Source organism: Orcinus orca, chromosome 5, assembly GCF_937001465.1.
Source record: "Orcinus orca chromosome 5, mOrcOrc1.1, whole genome shotgun sequence".
NCBI classification, from domain to species: domain Eukaryota; kingdom Metazoa; phylum Chordata; class Mammalia; order Artiodactyla; family Delphinidae; genus Orcinus; species Orcinus orca.
In genome coordinates, this window is record NC_064563.1 from 45,138,919 (window position 1) to 45,160,907 (window position 21,989).

The 21,989-nt window shown below is 37.7% G+C and overlaps 2 protein-coding genes across 4 annotated transcripts in view; one reads left to right on the plus strand and one right to left on the minus strand.

The window, feature by feature from the left end:
• The window catches only part of SMC4 (structural maintenance of chromosomes 4), a 34,698-nt gene extending 27,432 nt beyond the window's left edge, over nt 1-7,266 (plus strand). For both annotated transcript variants that reach the window (XM_049710501.1, XM_004281853.4), the window contains exons 18-24: nt 1,996-2,185; nt 3,343-3,487; nt 3,766-3,939; nt 4,367-4,549; nt 4,687-4,919; nt 5,441-5,624; nt 6,077-7,266. In XM_049710501.1, coding sequence (XP_049566458.1) covers nt 1,996-2,185; nt 3,343-3,487; nt 3,766-3,939; nt 4,367-4,549; nt 4,687-4,919; nt 5,441-5,624; nt 6,077-6,229 — 1,262 coding nt within the window. In that variant the 3' untranslated portion in view covers nt 6,230-7,266. The remainder of the gene's footprint in view (nt 1-1,995; nt 2,186-3,342; nt 3,488-3,765; nt 3,940-4,366; nt 4,550-4,686; nt 4,920-5,440; nt 5,625-6,076) is intronic.
• A 591-nt stretch (nt 7,267-7,857) lies between these two features.
• Nucleotides 7,858-19,472, minus strand: TRIM59 (tripartite motif containing 59). Of its 2 annotated transcripts, XM_049710520.1 has the most exons (3): nt 19,185-19,467; nt 18,149-18,219; nt 7,858-10,993 (listed from the first exon to the last, which is right to left on the minus strand). In XM_049710520.1, the coding sequence occupies exon 3, from the start codon at nt 10,988-10,990 to the stop codon at nt 9,782-9,784; it is 1,209 nt and encodes a 402-aa protein (XP_049566477.1). In that variant the 5' UTR covers nt 10,991-10,993; nt 18,149-18,219; nt 19,185-19,467; the 3' UTR covers nt 7,858-9,781. The 2 variants fall into 2 exon arrangements, with proteins under 2 accessions (XP_049566477.1, XP_033265370.1); XM_033409479.2 differs by lacking the exon at nt 18,149-18,219 and having other exon boundaries at nt 19,185-19,472.
• Between the last annotated feature and the right edge of the window lie 2,517 nt (nt 19,473-21,989).

The window sequence follows — 21,989 nt, forward strand, 5'->3', positions numbered from 1 at the left end:
CTCTCATGGAAACACTGGCTATTATTAGTAGACTCTGTTAATATCTAATATGGAAGCCCATTTCTGCAAGCGTATCTTTAAGATTATATATTTTATTTTACATTAATTTATATTTTTAAAATCTCTGGCTGTTGTGTAGAGAATAGAGTAAGGGGAGCAAGGTGGTATAAAATAGTGACTTCAAAATTATAGACTATCTGATGTTAGTTTCCCCCTCCTACTTCTAATAGACATGCTACTATAGATAGGGAAAAGAATTTTTAATGCATGTTAGGTACTTGAAAATAAGGAAGAAGATTTTCTGAAGGGTGGAACCCTTCCCAGTTGCATACCTGGCCCATCCCCCAGTATAAGTCATGATGCCAGACCCCACAGCAGCTGGTACTCTACCCCACAAGGGAGCTAAGCATACAGACAGCCTAATGGAACTTAAACTACAGAGAACATCGCCACTTTGAGCAAAAGAATTCCTTCAATAAATACACTATTTTAGTATCCTTAGGGGGAAAGGGGGATTCAGAAGACAAAAAAAGGGCAGGGTTTTGTTTTGCTTTGTTTTTTTAAAAAGCCAAGTGGTGATCTCAGAAATATAAAGAATAGAGGTTGGAGTTAAACTCACTAGGTGAGTTTGAAAGATCAGACTAAAGAATTCTCTGATAATGTAGGACAAAAAGATGAATACTAAGTTGTGAGATTTGGAGAATATTGAAATTCCAATCTACCTAACAGGAGAGAAGAGACAATCTACAGGAACAACAGTTAAGTCTTTATCTAATCTTTTCCTCTTAGCACATCCTACCTCCTTTCCCCTATGCTAAATGTATTGATACACTCCTCCCATAGGAGCTTTATGGGAGTCTCTTTCCATAAGTTGGCTCTGTTTCTGCTTGCTTTTCTAGACATAGATATTGAAAGCTTGAACTCCTTACCTTTTTGCCACCTTTCATCCTTCCTATATTGTATAGTGATTAGGATTCAAATATGGAGAACAGAATCCACTCTGGTTAGTACAGATATGATTTGGGGTGTGGGTGTGTGTGTGTGTTTAACAGAGTAAAAGATTATTTACAGAATCACTGTGATGGCTTAAGAAATTCTAGGTTGAACATGAAGAATAATTTCCAGAGCTACTCTGTAGGAGTAGCTCATGAAAGGAACTATACTGCCTCTTCTACAACTGGAAAGTCATCTCTCAAATGGGGAAGATGAGGGACTTCCCTGGTGGTCCAGAGGCTAAGACTCCACGCCCCCAGTGCAGGGGGCCTGGGTTCGATCCCTGGTCAGGGAACTAGATCTCACATGCCGCAACTAAGAGTTCGCATACCGTAACTAAAGACCTGGCACAGCCAAATAAATAAATAAATACCAAATTGGGAAGATGACACTGCAACTGCCAACAACAGAAGCACATTGTACCTACTATAATCTATACTGTCAAAGTTAATGCCAATGCCTGTCAATATTCACAAAGCTTTTGACAGGACACCAGAGCCTCCAACACCACCAAGAAAATTCAGACTTTTCCATGACTGCCAGCAGAAACATGCTCAACTCATCAGTTTTGCTATCCAAATTGTGTGAATTTTTTTTGATTGAATAAAACAACCACAATTTTCTTCACCCCGGGCAGTAGTCAGGCACATAGTCTATCTAAGGGTAAAAATCATTATGAGACCAATAGTCAAGAAAGTACCCTAAAAACTTTTGAAAAGAACTTCAGGGCATGAAGCCAGTAAGAGATAAGTGGGTTATGTTCACAGCTGAGCCAGAGAATTTAACCATGTGTTGTTTTATAACACCATTTGTTTTGACTTGGGCATTCTGGTTTTGTGTTTTGGGGTTTGTTTGGGGTTTTTTGAGGTACTTTTCCTTAAATGTCTAAAATTTCTTGGGCATGCATCAGGTTACGTCATACTGACTGAAGAGATTTACATCTAACAAGTGACACTCATTAGCGTAGAAACACAAATTAATTTCACTTTTTTTTTTTTCCAGAGTATAACAATGTGGCTGAGAGAGCTGGTAAAGTGGAAGCTGAGGTTAAAAGGTTACACAATATTATCGTAGAAATTAATAACCATAAACTCAAGGCCCAACAAGACAAACTTGATAAAATAAACAAACAGTTAGATGAATGTGCTTCTGCTATTACTAAAGCCCAAGTAGCAATCAAGACTGCTGACAGGTAGAGTATGCATACGACCCTGTCTTCCTCTTCCCTACATCCCCTTTTTAAACTTAATGTCCATTAAATGTTTCTGTTACTGTTACTAATTAAGCCCTTCTGACATGTTGTTACCTAATAGGAGTTTTGGTGGGCACCTATAATAAACATCATATGACTAGTTTTTAAAAACATAAACGGGTATGCTTTGGCAAAATGTGGTTATATAATTCCCAAGTTTGTGAGGACACAGAAGTCAGAGTTTCATTTCTCTGGCTTAAAGGGAGTAGAGGGTGATTCATTGAAATAGATCTAGGTTTTAGGAGAATAAGAAGGTTGAGATTTCTTAGCAAAATTGTTTTAATAACTTAAATTTTTAATTAACTAGATTAATTTAATTAACTAGATTCCATTGTCCCAAAAAGTTTTTAATACGTTCGTAACAGATCTTGTTTTTAAATTAATTTTCAGAGTATCAAAGTATTTCTAAAATAATTAAAGCTAAATATGTATAAAAATGTTGAAATGTAAACAGCTGTTTCTTTTGTCTTAAAATTATGAGTCACATTTGATTATCTGGTTATTCTGCTATTACAATGTCTTTTGTTCAAAGATAAGGTGCTAATAAGGCATATGTTTTGCCTAAACACAATTATCAGTCAAAATAGAAGTAACTTCATTAAGGGAAAAAGGTAGGGGTGTGTGTGTGTGTGTGTGTGTGTGTGTGTGTGTGTGTGTGTGTGTGTGTTCATGTCTCCAGTTTCCTCCCCGCTCCACCCTGCCAAAAACACTTGTTTGCCCTGACTTGAACCAGGGCGTATTTATTTACTTGATGGTATAGGTTCATGGGTGTAAAGATTGAAGAATCTCCAATCTGACAAGAAAATGACAAGAATATAATAATAATCCAGTGGACAATTTTGCTTCATAGTCTAAGTCTAAAAGCTTATATAAGGAAGTTTTATTAATTTATACTGAGAGTTTAATAAAATATACAATATCCCACAAGTGTATATATAAACATAAAAAACCAATTCAAGGATTTTAGTAAATCATAAATTTTAAAATATGAAAAAAATGTTACATTGATGTCATGAAAAGTTCTTTGGTAGGTTTTCAGAAGTAGAATAACAAATCACACATTACCACATTTTTAATATATGATTTTGCTTGTTTAGAAATCTTAAAAAAGCACAAGACTCTGTCTTTCGCACAGAGAAAGAAATAAAAGATACTGAGAAAGAAGTAGATGACTTAACAGCGGAGCTAAAAAGTCTTGAAGACAAAGCAGCAGAGGTCGTAAAGAATGCAAATGCTGCAGAGGTAAGACATGGAGAGGGGAGAGGATGGTATTTCAAGCAATTAAGATTTACAGATGTCAATACCTTGCCTAGTAAGCACTCAATAAGTTAAACTTATATTAACTTTCATCTGTACAGTAAAAATGAGTACTGTATTGGAACTTTTCTGTAAATAGAAACATTTTCATTTAAAGTGGAAGGGGCGTGGGGAGAGATTGCTTGCTTCTTCATCTTTGTAATGTGAAAATCCCTGTTCTGTTTGAGAAGATCATATCTGTAGCATTTCTTCTTGGTTTTTAGGAGTCCTTACCAGAGATCCAGAAAGAACATCGTAACCTACTTAAAGAACTAAAAGTAATTCAGGAAAATGAACATGCTCTTCAAAAAGATGCACTTAGTATTAAGTTGAAACTTGAACAAGTAGATGGTCATATTGGTGAACATAATTCTAAAATAAAATACTGGCAAAAAGAGGTGAGAATTGTTATGGATAGTTAAATGTAACTTTAAGATATCCTTTATGAAAAAAGGTTAGGGTTTGTTTTTGTGTTTTTGAGGTATGTTGTGATTCTTAATTTCATGGTGTATAATCACTTCTCAGGTTTATAGGGGCAAAATGAACAGTATATAGGAGTTATTATATACAGAAAAATATGCATAATGGTCAGAATTAGTCAACATTTTCAGCCCAGGGCTGATAACGGAGATTTAACAAATGGCTACATGAACACCTGGAACACTACAACTATTTTTCTTGAAGTCCTTTGAAACATAGTTGATACACAAATTACTCCTTAGTATATGTTGTTTTGATAGGCAGTTTGTCATATTAATTTGTGAGGTTTAACAATGAATTATAATACTATGCCTTTTCTAACACTGATCTAACTTAAACTTTTAGATTTCAAAAATATCATTGCATCCCATAGAAGATAATCCTGTTGAAGAGATTCCACTTCTAAGCCCAGAAGATCTTGAAGCAATCAAGAACCCAGATTCCATAACAAATCAAATTGCACTCTTGGAAGCCCAGTGTCATGAAATGAAACCAAACCTTGGTGCCATTGCAGAGTATAAAAAGAAGGTACAAATAAACTGTGTAATAGTCAGGAAGTCTCTACACCTTAGCCTAAATTGTGGCCTTTATTTTATATAATTAGCAGTGTTATTTCTCATCTCAAATGTATAACTGAATTGATGTTTTTCTCATTCTTTTCATAGGAAGAATTATATTTACAGCGGGTAGCAGAATTGGACAAAATTACTTATGAAAGAGATAATTTTAGACAGGCATATGAAGATCTTCGGAAACAAAGGCTTAATGAATTCATGGCAGGTTTTTATATAATAACAAATAAATTAAAGGAAAATTACCAAATGCTTACTTTGGGAGGTGATGCTGAGCTGGAGCTTGTAGACAGCTTGGATCCTTTCTCTGAAGGAATCATGTTCAGGTTTGTAATTATGCTGTGTACTGAGTTTCGGATTCTTCTGTTATATCTCTCTACATATTCTCCAAACTCAGTATTTTTTTTAGGGGTGGGATGTGAAGGTTAGATGTACAACTTATTTTATTTCATAAGTACTAGTTTGCTTGGATATTAGTTTACAGCATAAATTCTAGGCAAACAGTAAATACTTGATTTTACAGAATATTTGTCTAATTTTCGAGGCATTTCAATCTAACATATGTATTTTAAAATTGCAAAGCAAAAAGTGCATTGGAAACAGAGGGAAAATACCAAGAATTACTTAGTAGCTTGCTGTTTAAATCTTAAATTTTTGTCAGGTGTTCCTGTGTGTTCATCCTCCAATAACATGTTTATAAAAGAACCCCTCAGAAGTTTATATTCGTGAAAAGGAAATTAGAGATTCCCAAGGAAGGTGGTAGAAGCCAGTTATGGGAAACAAATCACAAAGTCTTAATTTAGCTTTACAAGTAATTGGACTGACGAGATTTTCTTAATTATTTCAGTGTCCGACCACCTAAGAAAAGTTGGAAGAAGATCTTCAACCTTTCGGGAGGAGAGAAAACACTTAGTTCATTGGCTTTAGTATTTGCTCTTCACCACTACAAACCCACTCCCCTGTACTTCATGGATGAGATTGATGCAGCCCTTGATTTCAAAAATGTTTCCATTGTTGCATTTTATATATATGTAAGTAATCATTTAGAGCTTTTCATTCTGAAAATTTTATGGATTCCCTAAACATTACAGATGAAATTCTTTGACTTATTTCTTTTGAGCTTTTTTCCCTGTTCTCTAATCCCATATCCCATGGTATTAAAGGAGGCCACATCCTTTATTTCAGCCAAATAGTTCCATTTTGGAAAAGTGAAATATAAATGGATAATGTAAATTAGTAGCAGAAACACAGCTAGAAATTTTTTTCTATATCTTTTTTCTACTAGAAGAATTCTAGGCAACGATCCTTCCAGATACCCGAATTCTTCTCAGACCCAAATACTGTTTCATGAATTATCCATGTTGTCATTCTTCATGTTAATTAATTATGTCATGTTGAATTTACTGTCAAGAAATATTTCAGGGAAGTAAAGCTTAGATGTTTATTGTATAATTTTTCTAATTTATTCTTTCTTTCTCTTTAGGAACAAACAAAAAATGCCCAGTTCATAATAATTTCTCTTCGAAATAATATGTTTGAGATTTCAGATAGACTTATTGGAATTTACAAGACATACAATATAACAAAAAGTGTTGCAGTAAACCCAAAAGAAATTGCATCTAAAGGACTTTGCTAAACTTGTTTATACTGAAGATTTCTCAGATTGAATCACCGCAGATTCAGCGTACTGTATTTACTGACTTTCTGTTTGTAAAGGGTTATAAATTATATAAAATACATATTCTTAAACTGGATCATATAACTAGTTTCTGTTTTATGCTGTTACTTAAGAGACATGTTATAAGTGTGATAAAATATTCTCTATACCTGCTTCTAGGAGATTGTAAGAAACTGACAACTTTATAAGCAGCAGACTATGGAGAAAATAAGATGCCTGGGGCGGGGGGTGGGGGGGTCAGGTGACTTACCCTTAGCCCCAAACTGCTACCTGCAGAGTTAAAAGTGAACAGTACAGTTCTAAACTAGATCATGTTACCAAGACACAGCATACTCTCATGGACCTTTGACCTACGCTGGAGAAGCCTATCAACTGCTACTATAGTAAAATTTTTAAGGTATTTCACTTAGTAATTTAGATAGTCACTATTACCCAAATCCTAGGAACATTTTTTTTTTAACCGTCATTCTGAATTATAAGGATGAGAATTTAAATATTGTGTTCTTTTCTAAAACTTGATATGCTTGACTGTTTAAAACACTTGCAAAAAGGGTCAGCAAATATGTCTGAAATAACTTGGCTATCTCATTAGTTGAAAAGGAAAAATACCCACTTCAGGAAAAGAATAAAGTGTATAAAGACTAATTTCCTTAGTATAAATGGCAATTAAGATGGAGTGCTGTTTGCCCATCAAGTTGTCAAGGGTTTTTTGTTGTTGTGTTACACTGTATTGACCCAAGAATATTATAATGCTACTGGAAGCCAGCAACCACTTGGTTTTCAAAAGAAATTTTGGTATTGAATCAAAAGTCTGCCCTAGCTATTCAGTTTCTAGAATATTGATCCTGAGGAATTAAAATTAAAAATTACCATGTTGTTCAATGCAGTATTGTTTAGGTACTAAAACCCAACAAAGACAGTCTGTATCATAATATAACCGTTAAAAGTGTAAATACATTAGCATGGAGTTAAATAAAGCAAGATCTATAACTCAAGTATGGTCATTTGTTTTAAATCAAGATTATACAAGGGAAAAGTAACTAGAAAAAAGTATCAACATAATCAAGGGCTTTTTCATTGGTGAGAACAGGTGAATGGAATTTAATATTTTTATATTATATTTTAATAACCAATGGGGTAAAGCTTAGTACTTTTTATTTTATTTTATCCATTTATTTAATTTGGTGCTGCATTGAGTCTTCACTGCTGCACGTGGGTTTTCTCTAGTTGCTGAGAGCAGGGGCTACTCTGTTGTGGTGCGCAGGCTTCTCATTGCGGTGGCTTGTTGTGGAGTACGGGCTCTAGGCACGTGGGCAGTAATTGTGGCACACTGTATCTAGAGCGCAGGCTCAGTAGTTGTGGCGCACGGGCTTAGTTGCTCCACGGCATGTGGGATCTTCCCAGACCAGGGCTCGAACCTGTGTCCCCTGCGTTGGCAGGCGGATTCTTAACCACTGCACCACCAAGGGAAGCGCCCAGTACTAACTTTTAAAGAGTTAAAGTAGATAGACAGTGCCCGTAAGTCCATATGAAAATCCCAAAGCAACCACTCCCGAGTTTGACTGCCCTATTAAGCCACTCAATGCTTATATCAAAATGAGTTTATTAAAATATATACTTTTGTTATACATAAACTTAGAAATATTTCAGGATTACATACTTTAAATTTTACAGTCTCATCCTCCTGATAAAAATACAAAAAGAAGAGCATGTATAAGACTCAGTTATTTGTATATTTGACTATATTCACGCACACTACATAAAATTTATCCAACAGTAAAGTTCTACTAAAAACTGGCAAGTTACAAAAAATATTAAGGTCAAACTTAAAATGCTTCAGTTTTTAGCTGTGATTCATAGACATAGATTAAAAAATCTTGGCTTAAATCCTTTAAAAAGGTAGCACAACAGATGAACTCTGAAAATACATGGAGTCTCATATACTAGATACATGGCCTTGGGCAATTTACTTTTGTGTCTGTTTCCTAATCTACAAAAGTGATTAATACACACGAGAAATATGAGATTACAATTTTGACACATAATACCTAACATTTCAGTGCTAATATTTATACGTATTCCAAAAAGTATGTGGCATTTTTGTGTTGTACCTATTACTTTAATCAAGTCGATGCAACTTCAGTCTAAAGTTAGTTGGTAAGCTGAATATATACCTCCTCCACCTCCAGATGTTCTTTGCCCACACAACAGTTAGTCGTGCTATTCTGATTCTGATATTCTGATTCTGATCATAAATTGACAATACAGCCAGCCGTCTTAGTGTTCAGACTTGTTCTCAGTAGATGGTAAGACACTAAGGAGTATTTTAGAACTAGTGCCCTGAGTACAGTCACAGCTATAGGACCTAATCTGACCTGGAAAATGTGTGAACTAAGTAAGGCTCCTAAATATGTGATCCAAGAGCCAATTTGGAATTTCTGGAAAGTGAGTGAGCTTGTACTTAGGGTTACAAGGACAAAAGGGCTAAGAGCCCTACCACAAGCACCACGGTTCAGCCCCTGTTAATAAAAAGGAAACTAAATCAAAGGGATTTGACTTAATGACTAAGTAGGCTCCCTTTATAACACAATTCAAGAAAATACGATCAAATTATTGGTACTTTGGCATCAGCATAAGAGAAAGTTCAACAGAAAATTTTAGACCTAACAGTTAATATGATGCCATTCAAATATGATGAGGGTGGGATATATCAATAATATTCCATTCTAGTAACATGTTTTAGAGTTTTTAGCCAAGAACTGATTTGACTGACATGACTAAGACTACACAAAATTAAATACAATCCTAAAATAAATTTACACAAACCATAGAATAATAAGTACTAGGGAATGTTACTGTTTGGTCCCCAATGGCACTTCAGCGTTCCCAAAGCAATAGTTTTATTAGGAGTGAATGCTGATATAAACATTTTAGAGCTCTTAAATCTACCTAAAACACACTGTGTGTGGATCATGTACATTTGATCAAACACATCTTCAATGTAAGCAATCCACTCTCACTATGAGACTTTGCTACTTGAATTTAAAACCTCTTCTCACCATCATTTGTCCATTCAAAAGTGTCAAGCTTTTACCTTTCGGGATTTTGCCATCTTTTAATTAAAAGCTACATATACACAAAGAACTGCAGAGCCAACCACTGCAGTATATAATGCTAAAAGATAATATTGGTACAAGAATATTTAAATATCACAGTGATATTAAGTCAACCTCTCAAACCAATAGAAATGGGATAATACTCAAAATCAAGTAATTACTAGATTTTGTTCTGGTTTTCAGAAAACGAGAGACATTGTCTCATTTCTAACTTTTGATGACACATTTTCTCTTCAACAGAAGCATGAAAGGGATTATATTTGTTGCAACTCTAATAAACCTTAGCTTGCTATTTTATTTATCCATGCTACCCCTATTGCTCCATTTAGCAATGGTCATTAATTAGTCTCTGCTGTACAGAATAAGCCTACTTAAACAATTCAGATTTGAATTTTCAACAAATTATTTTCCACATGAATTCCTTCAGTAAATATAAAGTGTGACACAGTATATTCTTTAAATCATGCACATTCTTATATAAACTTTGGTAAACAGATAGAGAGGCTTCAGAAAAACATATTGAGGTGATTTCATTTAAAAAGGTCATTATGTGTTGGTTAAAAAAGAGGATCAGCGTCAGCATCACTGAAATTAGTGTAACTATAACAATGTTTAGAATCTTTAAAAATTCAACTTCTTTTTCCTCCTTACCAGGCCAGGAACATGGCATCCTTTTTGAAGAAATTTTCATTTCAGGAATGAGAAGTTTCTTAATCTGTCCAATTTCTGTTCTGCTCCATTCTTCTTTCAGTACTTGGCTTACTTGAGGATAAATTTCAACAGGCTGGACCTCAGGGAGTGGTCTTTGTTTCAAGACCTGCACACGTTGGCGGACATCATCAACTTTTTCAAGAAATTTAAGTGGAGGCTCTTCTTGTAAAGATGTTGTCAGTGTCACTAATTCACGCTGCTGCTCTCTTATTTCTTTCATTCTTTCAATTTGTGGAGTATATTCTAGATTAATCAGATTGCCAACGTCACAAAGAGCAGTTAGGAAAAATTTTTTTTTTTGTTCTAATGTATCACTAAGCTCCTTAAAATACTGGAGAACAACTTCCTTATCACCTTGGACCATTTTCTCTGAAAGAGATTTTTGTTCTTCCAGCTTTTCAATAAGACGGGTAAGATCTGCCCAGTGTGTGTCAGTTAACTGTTCAAGCAGTTTTTCAGGCGTGTCCTTTTCTTTCATATAGGCACTTTGAAGGTCATCTATAGGATGACCATGATGTTGACCTATGGTAAGGCAATGACCACAAACTAATTTTTTATCCAGGAGACAGTAAACATTTAACGGCTGCCTGTAATGTTCAGGGCAGGTGACAATATCTGGATGGTCTTCTTGCTGGTACTTTTCAATAATAGCCCTTAACGCAAAATTAACAGGTAAAGACTCAATACCAGTTGGAGCAATTTCAATAATACTTCTGCAGTTAGGGCACTTGAGTGGAATGCGTAAAGGTCTCCATATATAAAAGTTACCAGATGCCTGTAGGACATTTTCCAAGCAATTTCTACAAAATGTATGAGAGCATGGTAGTACACGAGGATCTTCAAAAATACTGTAACAAATAGGACATGTTAACTCATCCTCAAAATTGTGCATTTCCTGTCAAGAGAAAAAAGTATTTTAATTCTACATATAACAAAGACACATGCACATATTATGTAAAGTTTTAGGTGTTAACCTCCAAATTGTTAATATACTGTACTTGTCATTTAAAAGAGTAAGATTTTTAAAATTAGCTTTCTATATAATGCAATTCCTAACACTGAATAATTGATCACCTTTAAGAGCTTATTTACTTTGGGGTGTTCTGTTGAAGTCTATTTAATGATTATAACTAGTCTGTGCAACTTTTTACATTCTAAGATGCTAAAATCAAAACTATACACAAATCATGAATAGGTAAGACTAAATATTTCTATGAAATAAAAAGTTAATTCTTAACAAAATTACATTCTTCAATTCACACTCTCAGTTGGCTCAACCATAGTTTCTAAAGTAAGTTATTAAATTTCTAACTGTTCTATAAATTTCAAGCTTCTTGAATTTTGGAATATTAGCGTGTATGCTTAAAGCCCTGAATCAGCACAGTGTAACAGTATCAAGTAATATTAATTTTAAGATTTGGAAGGGAGTAATATTTCTGAATTAGTCCTTGCGATAAAAAAGTTTGAAAGATGAAGTGTTGATTGTGGTAATTATGAATTACGGACCACTAGAGCATTAGTGGTAAAGAACATCATTAGTCATCTTTCCTTCATGAAAGAAATCCAGCAACGGTTCAGAGACCCTCTCTGACACAAGTAACTTGACGTCTCGGCAAGCTATTACCGATATTTCCAACAAGCCTTCCACGTGCCATTCATGCAAAATCTAAAGCTTACCAAATCCTCCTCTATAAAAACTGTTAGAAGTATCTACAAATAACTAATTGTACTTTTAAGAAACAAAAACCTCTTCAGACTTTTTTTTACAGCTCTTATGCACCTCATCTTCACCAATTGCAAAACCCAACTCATTCATTCTTCAAGTCTCAAACTGAGTCCCACCTCCTCCCCCAGATTAGGTCCCCTAATCTCACTGAACACTGCACTTCTACTTTATAGCGAGCACTTAGATGGAGTTTATTTAAAAGAATTTTGTTGCAATTCCTGCAGGTCCAGTGGTTAGGACTCAGCACTTTCACTACCGGGGCCTGGGTTCGATGCCTGGTCAGGGAACTAATATCCCACAAGCTGCGTAGCGCAGTCAAAAAAATAAATAATTTTGTAACATTTTTCAATACATTAGAATATAAGCCTGCAATAAGGGCAGGAATTGTATCTAAGCACAGAAGTTGACACACAGTAGGCATTCACTCAATGTTGGTTGAATAAACACTGCCCCTTAAGAGACCAATGTTAATAAAATGCCAGACCTTAGTTTTGGGGGGTTTTTTTTTTCTTTAAATAGCAAAATCTCTGCTTAGGAAAAGCTTTTATCAAGAGTCCATCAGAAAATAGAAAATACTCCATTCAGACTGACAATATTAAGAACCGTAATGAGCCAAGATGTGAGAGACTAATAAGCCTGAACTGTGAGGCATTCCAGGAAACAAAAATAACTGGACAACAGAAGATGACATTCACTGCAGATAAATTTAAGTGCCTACATGTTGGGAAGCCTTTATGACTACCCTTTACCTACAGAGAGCTCTGAAATAGAAAAACCACCCAAGAAAAACGTTTCTCAGTTTATTTCAGTGATGTCAGAATTCATAATGAAGGAATAAACAGAATAGCACTTTGCAAAGGAATAAAATGTGAGCATTGGACATATATTCAATTTAGATTTAATATTAGAGTTATTTAATGTAAGTACCAAAAATCAACCCTAAAACAGAACCCAACCTTTCCCTCCGAAGTCCTATATTTGTCAAAAAGTTAGAAATCATTTTCCCTGGGAACTCATTTAAGGACCCAAAAGCTCAACTTTCTTTAGAATGAAGATATTCAATAACAATATTGTAAAGAAAATATCATCTCTTAAACTTACATAAAGTGGAAGCAAATATCCTGGTCTCAAAAGTTACTTCCATAGCACATAAAATTTTTAACAAAATTTAATCAGAAACGTGTAGATAACTTGAAGATACAGAAATCAAATCTAAGACTACCCTCTTCTAGCTGATTTTTGAAAAACTGATTTTAGGCAACAAATTTGTAAGTCAGAACTGGCTAACAGAAGTAAGCCTGGTTGAAAATAACTACGTAAGGCCAGGAACTTTCTAACTCTGGTTGCTGCCTGAGAAACAGAAGATAAAGGTGGCTATCATGCTTAGGGGCTAGTTTTTACAGAAACTAGTATGAAATTTTATGCATCAGAAATTTTCCATAACCAGCCTAGACTCCTGAGGGGGAATAAAGGAGCAAAAAAATTTTCCTATGAATATTTTCTGGTATGAACATCTTGGATTTAGCTATGCTGTGTGTATGTAACAACACTGGAAACTAGAAGACAATGAAGCAATTCTTCAATATTCTCGGGAAAACATGGCTTCCAACCTAAAATTCTATACTCAGACAAAGTAAATAAATTTTGTAGATAGTCTAAAGATAGTTTAACACAAGAGGTCTCAAAACTGAACCACCCATCACCCACCCTTTCTAAAGAAGCTGCTGCAGGAAGAAAAGAAAAACAATAATTCTCACCAGGATAACTATGAAATGAAGTCCTGGACAACTGTGCAGCAAGCCTAGAGAAATAGTAGTCTGGAGGAAGAAGACAAATCCAGAAGGAATGCTTTTAAGTAAATAAATGGAACTGACAACATTTCACGTGTCTGAACATATTGAGAGGTAATGAGAAAACTAAATTTAGGGAAAAGTGACGGAATCATGAAAAGAGGAAATACTACAACACATTATATAGCTCAATTGTCCTATTTGTTATAATATTTTAAATATTAAATATTGATTTTACCAAAAAGCATGACTGTTAAGGATTCAATGTGTCTCCCCAAACTCATAAGTTGAAATCGTAACCCTTAATGTGATGGTATTAATGAGGTAGAGCCTTTGGGAGGTAATTAGGTCATCCGAGTAGAGCCCTCATGAATGAGATTAGGCCCTTATAGGAAGAAGAGATACAGGGCTTGCTGCCTCTCTTTCTCTGCTCTTGGCCATGTGAAGACACAGCAGGAAAATGGCCACCTGCAAAGCAGGAAGAGAGCTTTCTCCAGAACCCAACTTTGCCAGCATCCTGATCCTGGACTTCCCAGCCTCCAAAACTGCAAAAACATAAATGACTGTTGTTTAAGCCACCTAGTCTATGGTATTTTTGTTATAACAGCCCAAACTAAGAAACTGACAAAATTATGTTGGGAGGAGGGAATAAGGGAAGGAAACAAAGTTTAAGAACTTTGTTTTATCTTAATCTTCTCTTATAAGAAGTCAATACATGCCTAAAAGTGAAAAATCAAGAAATCACATTAAAAGCAAATTATTTATGAATAAAGAAGCAATACCAAAAGAAATATTTAAAAGAAATGAAGTGACTGCTTCTGGAAAGCAGGAATCAAGAGTGGGGAGAGTGAGGGCAGGAGGCTGCTGTTTTTCATTATAAGCCTAAGTTCTGTTTTTCTTTCAACTATTAACATACAATTTAAAATATTAAAATTTTAAATAAAGAAATAAAGACAATCCCACATGCATCCAGGAAGAAAAGTAAGATACCCCAAAAAGGAAAACAATACATAATAGTGTCAGAATTCTCTGGGAGACTATAATTTCCAAAGATGGCCACAACAATTAACTCCCACATGTTGTTCTGTGATGTGACTTTGCTGGTATTCCCCTATCAAGAGATGAAATCTATTCTCCCCTCAAAAAGATCTGGGCTTGGGGCTTCCCTGGTGGTCCAGTGGTTAAGAATCTGCCTTCCAATGCACAGGAAGTGGATTTGATCCCTGGTCAGGGAACTAAGATCCCACATGCTGTGGGGCAAGTAAGCCCATGTGCTGTGGAGCCTGCACCACAACTAGAGAGAAGCCCGCATGCCGCGACGAAGATCCCGCGTGCCGCAACTAAGACCCCATGCAGCCAAATAAATAAATAAATAGTTAAAAAAAAAAAAAGATCTGGACAGGACATGTGACTGCTCTGAACAATCTGATACAAGTGACACTATGACAGTTCTGGGTATAGCCCTTAGCTAGCCTAGCAGATTGCTGCCTCTTCGCTATGTGAAAAGTCTAGGCTACTCTGCTGATGCGAGAGGCCAAAAGGAGAAGCAATGAGGTGCCAGACATGTGAGTGAAAAAGCCATCTTGGACATGCAGCCATCCAAACCATCAGACGTTTGTTACACAGCAGTAGATAACCAGAACATCTCCAGAGCAACTAGGAATGCTAAAAGACATGTAGCAATCAATATCCACAAGGATCTGGAAGGAAAAGGATATGACCTAAGAATTCTATACCCAGCCAAGATGTAATTTATCCATATGAAATAATAAAAATACTCTTTAGCAAAATCTACAGGGTTAAAAAAAAGTTCTACATGGCAGAGCTGAAGCCATATACTTTCATTAACAAACAGAAGTAGTATAAAAAGGATTTATCTAAAAAAAAAAAGAGAAAAAATGAACCTAGGAAAAGCAGAAGAAAATTCTAATGCATGATGAAAACCATGAATTAAAATATAGAAAATTGTTAGAGTTGATAAACCCAAGAGCTGGCTTTTTAAATAAACAAGCCAGGGGCTACAGGGGACTTTGGAGAGTTGTTATTTAATGAGTGCACAGTTTCACTTTGGAAACGTGAAAAAGTTCGGAAGATAGATGGTGATGGTTGCACAACAATGTGGGATGTACTTAATGCCACTGACTACACACTTAAAAACGGTTAAAATGGGGCTTCCATGGTGGCGCAGTGGTTGGGAGTTCGCCTGCCGATGCAGGGGACGCGGGTTCGTGCCCTGGTCCGGGAGGGTCCCGCATACCGCGGAGCGGCTGGGCTCTTGGGCCGTGGCCACTGGGCCTGCGCGTCCGGGGCCTGTGCTCCGCAACGGGAGAGGCCGCAACGGTGCAACGGTGAGAGGCCCGCGTACCGCAAAAAAAAAAAAAAAAAGGTTGAAATGGTAAATTTTATGTATGTTTCAAAACAATAAAAAAACTTTAAAATGTTTAAGTGTCTTGCCTATTAACCAGCCTTTCCCGTCAAATTAATTTTAGAATTGATTTATATTAATATATAATTTTAAAAAACAAAAAAAATTAAAATAACCCATGTAAAATGTTATTTTCATCCAGTGGGTACTAAAAGCCCAAGTACAAATTGATAACTTAGTTCAAGATGTTCTGCTTCCCTTTTAAAAGTCACCAAGAGGGCTTCCCTGGTGGCGCAGTGGTTGCGAGTCCGCCTGCCAATGCAGGGGACACGGGTTTGTGCCCTGGTCCGGGAAGATCCCACGTGCTGCGGAGCAGCTGGGCCCGTGAGCCGTGGCCGCTGAGCCTGCGCGTCCGGAGCCTGTGCTCCGCAACGGGAGAGGCCACAACAGTGAGAGGCCCACATACCGGGAAAAAAAAAAAAAAAAAGTCACCAAGAAATATGAACGTAAAAAAGAAATCTTTTCGGAAATAAACCTGAAGCTAAATCATCTACGTATAAATTATTTCACAAATGTCTTGTGCTTAAGTGTCAAAAATAAACACATTACTGAATTTCTAAACTTTCTATGCAGTCTTTCTCCAGAGGGCCGATTTCCTATGGAGACTCCATAATGTCTAACCAGCATATTATGGATGGTCAGCACTGACAGCAGATGATGGAGAACTGGGCAGTACCAAAAATATCATTACCCATTCTCCTGTGTAAACTATTCTTTAAGTTTTAATTCCCTAATGCATTATTGCCTTTCATCTCTACACATGAATGGTTATAAAACATTCATTACATTTTACACCTTCTGAAGAGAAATTTGCCACATTATAGTTAGATGACTTGCTCTAGGACTTAGAGTGAGTCAGCTATAAGTCTGGGAAAATTCAAGAGGTGCCACTTCCCAGGCTGGGTCTCACATCTTTGTGGCCCTACCTAATAAAAAGCACATTTTATGCAATTCAAGACTTACTTTAGAAATACTACATTTGTGCCATCTATAAATATGGAGCAAGATTTTTAAAATACTTTTGTACATATAAATGTACAAAAATAATGAAGGATCACCTAACTCTTTCAAAACAAAATCCTATGGTCAGATCTGATTTTAACTCTGCCCATTTGCACTGTTTTCCTGCATTTTGACATCAACCTGTTTCCCCAAACTAAAAAAGAAACTATTAATGCAATTTAACCAGGAACTGATACGAGCAGTTAAGATTTTCTTTGCTTTTTTAAAATATTTTTAAAAGTGAAAAATACATATATATTTGGTGGGAAAAATTCAGCAATATGTTTGCTGAAAAGAAATGTTAAAACTAACATCACTGGACTTCCCTGGTGGCACAGAGGTTGAGAATCCGCCTGCCAATGCAGGGGACACGGGTTCGAGCCCTGGTCCAGGAAGATTCCACATGCCGTGGAGCAACTAAGCCCGTGAGCCACAACTACTGAGCCTGTGCTCTAGAGCCTGCGAGCCACAACTACTGAGCCTGCATGGCATAACTACTGAAGCCCACCCATCTAGAGCCCGTGCTCAGCAACCAGAGGAGCCACCGCAGTGAGAAGCCCACACTGCAACGAAGAGTAGCCCCCGCTCGACGCAACTAGAGAAAGGCCCGCACGTAGCAATGAAGACCCAGTGCAGCCAAAAATAAATAAATTAATTAAAAAGAAAAAAAAACTAATATCACCCAAAACTAAAATTTCGTCTTGCCAGAATAAACTATGGTACCTTAAAGGATAGCTACTTGGTCATTAAAATGGAATGCAGACCAATATGAAAATATATGGTAAAAAGGTATCCAGATAACTTAATAAATTCAACTTGCAGATCTGTGTTAAATGTGTGTGTCTGTATTAAGATACACACATCCTTGTAAGATTTCTAGAAGAGTAAACAAGAGTTAACAGTGACTAACTTTAAGATATAGGTCAGATAAGGGAGTTGTTTACTTTTCACTTTATGATCCTTCTATATGGTTTGAATTTTATACACCACCAACATACACACCTTTTTTCAAAAGATTTAAAACTTTCCCCTTACATTTTAAATCACACGCTCAGTAAAAATTTACTGAAAATTTCTTTGGTATTTACTTAATCTCCCAGAACTTACCACTTCGTTGACCTTCTGGTTTGCAGACTGAATATATATCTTCAACTTTTTCAGATTCTTTTATTTTTATTCTAAAATAAAAATAATTTTATCTTAATGTTCTAGACTTATATTCTCAAAACGTATGTTAAGTATGATATCATAGGGAATGATATCGTGGTAATTTCACTGTCTTTGACGTTTACCTTCCCTAAGCGTCACTGTGTTTTTTTAAAAGTAGCGACAAATATCAACAGCTGTGGTGCAGCAGGATAGGTTATCACCTGTACCTTGAAAAGCCCAAGTCTGTGACCAAATAAATTGCCACAAAGGACCTCTTTTTATAGCGTCAAGTATCTTATGAGCTCTTGAAAATATTAGCCAACAATCGTGATGACGGAGCAAACATTCACCGTCATTTTAGACTGCTGAAAGTTAACTGGAAGACAAGTAGCACCCATGAGAGTGAAATATTTTGCCAGCTTAAAATTATAAATCTTGATTTAGGTTATACCCATTAATACGTCTGTTCATCTCTCAATTCTGCCATTTAAATGCTGACAGACCCTGGGTCAGTTTTACCTAGTGCCCCTCAGAACTGACGTTTCACATCTGTAAAATGGGCATAACTACACCTACGCGGTTAAGTCCAATGAGAACGCCTCCCAGAGAAGGGGCTCGAAACAGCAGTGCCTTTGCCCTTCCCCTTCCCGAAGGTTTGTGACAAATCCTCCCGGGCCTCTCTCCCAACGCGCCTCGGCGCCCTCCTTTCCGAGCCGCCGCGAGGCCGCCCAGCTCGGCGGAGTCCAGCTTCTCTCCGCCTCCCCACCACAGAGGGCCTTCTCCCTCAGGAAATGCAGTTCCTTATTGGCGGGAGGAAAACGAGGTCCCCCAAACTCTCCACCTGGAACAAGAGGGACCCAAGACGCGGGGCCCAAGCTAGCCCTCTCCATCACCAAGCCCCAAACACATGCAGTACACCAGCCTGCGCTACAGGGAAAGAAGAGGGACCAAGAGCCGCCTTGTCGGACCGAAGAGAAGCTCCTTATAAACTCACCGTGGGGAAGGGAAAAGCAGGCAACTCCACCAGCAGAAACAGAGCTCCACAGCCTGCGGGCTGACGCAGAGATCTACTCAAATTCCCGCCCTCCCTCCTCTGCCCTGAGGGCCTTCAGGTTCCCAGATGAGGCGGGGCTTGAGAGCCTCAAGACGCAGGCGCAGTCTCCCGGCAACCTTCAACTGCGTAGCATCAGCCAATAGGAAGAGCGCGGGGCCGCTGTTCGAAAGTAAACCGCCGACCCCTGGGGCCGAGGCGGGGGCGTGATCTCTAGGACTTGGCACGAGGCCCGCGGCGAGTTTTCTGTGCCTGCGCACTAGGCGTGGGCTGCCGCTCTGGAGCTCCAGAGGCGCGCCGCAGGGGACGCTTCAGTGTGCGGGGGTGCTTCTTGCAGCCGTGACCCTGGCCTGGAGTCCCACTTGGGGCCGCGGGATGGCGTCCCGGGAAAGGCGGGGCCTGGCGGAGGCAGACGATATTTACAAAAAGGATTCGTAGGGCTATTTTTTTTTTAACCTTGAGCCAAGCCGGCACGTCCTGATTCTAGACTTTAAAGCGCGGCGTCTTGCATTGTGACTTAATAGGTTCCCTGAGGCTTCCTGAGCGCAAACGCACCCCAGTGGGCAAGCGCCGTCCTCCCCTAAGCCCGGGTTTCCTTTTGTTTACGGTATCTGGAGACATAAACCCAGCAGAGTAATTGGTTCAGCATAGGAGGAGAGGGCTTCTGATTATTGAGAATTCTCTTGTACTTAAGGAGACCTATCTCTGCGGGCTACTGGGACCTTAGGACTCATTTAGGACTATCTCCCTCTGTCTCTCCCTATTCTTCCTCCCACCTCTGCCCCCTCTTTCCACGTTATGAAATTATTGCCTGGCAATGACTGTTGCAAAGAAGTCCTGACTTCCAGTTCAATTTTTCCTCCAAGTCCCTATTTCACCTTCTTAACCCTTAGAATTAGAAAGCAAACAGTTCAGTAGTCCCTTCGCAGTTTCTTTTTCTTCAGAGACTTTATCCAGCTGTATGGCAAGACACTTTCATCACAGCTTCCCTCTCTAAAATGGAGTTAGAGGTCATTTACAGCTGTGCTAAATAAAGCTATGAGCCTCTGTATACTGTGCATTGCCGGTACTTTCAGGTCTTAGTTTCTTATACAGTAAATTACAGAAAAATATTAAACAGAATAAAAGTAATATCAGTGAGTCCTGAGTCCATCTCAGATGTCTTCACCAATTCGGCTGCTGAAGAGTTTGCTTATGATGTGTGGATTCCAGTGATATCCAAGATATCCGCTGTTAACAAGGTGGCATATATCCGTTTAGATTTTATTATGCACATAGGTTTTCTATTTAAACATTGTAGTCATCCTGATAAACAGTTTTTTAACTTGCTGTCAAAACAATATGTTGTGACTCTTTCCATAGCAATAAATGCAGTATACTTCTGTAAAAATATTCTTTCTTAAAAAAAGTATAAGGCAGATGTTAACAATGGACTTTGAATGATTATGATGTGTCCATGTAGATGCATCACTTGTAACAAAGGTATCACTCTAGTGGAGGATGTTGATAATGTGGGAGACTATGCATGGGGAGTAGGGCAGGCAATATATGGGAAATCTCTGTACCTTCCCCTCAATTTTGCTGTGAATGTAAAATTTCTCTAAAAATAAGATAAAGTCTTAATATTTTTTTAAATTTAAGTGTAATTGCCTCTAGAATGCATGAATATTGCTGAATAATGCCTTGAGCTATAATTTTTCCCACCTGTGTTTCCCCCTGCACTTCCTTACCTAAAGAGTTACGTATGTAGCAAGAAAGCAGAAGTACCTTTCACTAGACTTCACTGGCATTTGTTTTCCAAAAAGCCTCAATCTCCTCAATCCATTGAGATAAATAACATTGAAGGGAAGAGGCTGAATGTTTGGGAGAAGTAAAAAGAGAGAAGCCCCCGAATAGAGATTAATTGGGCCTAGTGGAGGGAAGCTATGACACCTAAAAGGAAGGGCTACATCTGTTCCTACAGGGAGACTGGCTTAGAGGCCCATGGATTCCCAACTCTACCAAAGATTTCTATAACCCAGCATGACCAGGAAGTGGCAGAGAGCTACAGAAGCCTACAGAAACAACGGCGGCCTCAGCAATAACAGTCAACTCTTGGCATACGTGGGTTCGTGGACTGTGATTCATGCACTCTCCAGAAGATAATGTTGGCCTGGAAAGACTAGACAAGAGTAACACTCAGATGTAGAAGTACATGCTTAAAATCCATAAGCTTGAAACTCTGAGGTGCTAAGGTGCTCAGCCACCCAAAAAAAAAAGGTGAGGAGGGAGAAAGCTCAGCTGCTCTGGGTCTCTGCCTGTATACTTGCACCAATCTCCTTTTGCTGGAATACAGGAAAAGGATAAAAGATGAGAAATTTTTTGTGGTTATTAACAGGTCATACGAAGAGGAGGCAATAAAACATGAATTTTATGACAAACTTTGGTGCTTAGGTCAGACTCTCTACTTCTGTCTCCAGAGCCAAAACAGGAGGCCTCAGTCACAGAGAGGTGCCCCGTAGGCAAGCTAAAACACTTTCTGATTTGGGGTTTTAATAGCTACTGAGTTTAAATACCTCTCTGTTGTCTCCCATCACATTGGCCTTACAGAATTATAGTAAAGAGAACATGCGATTTTCCAAATTATAAGGCACCCATGGTTCATCTCTAGGACTTCAAAGATAGCACAGCCATGGTGCCATGATTACAGTGGCAGTGAGTCAGGGACAATGAGCTAGGAGGATTTACCTAACAGTTCTGAGAAGGCCA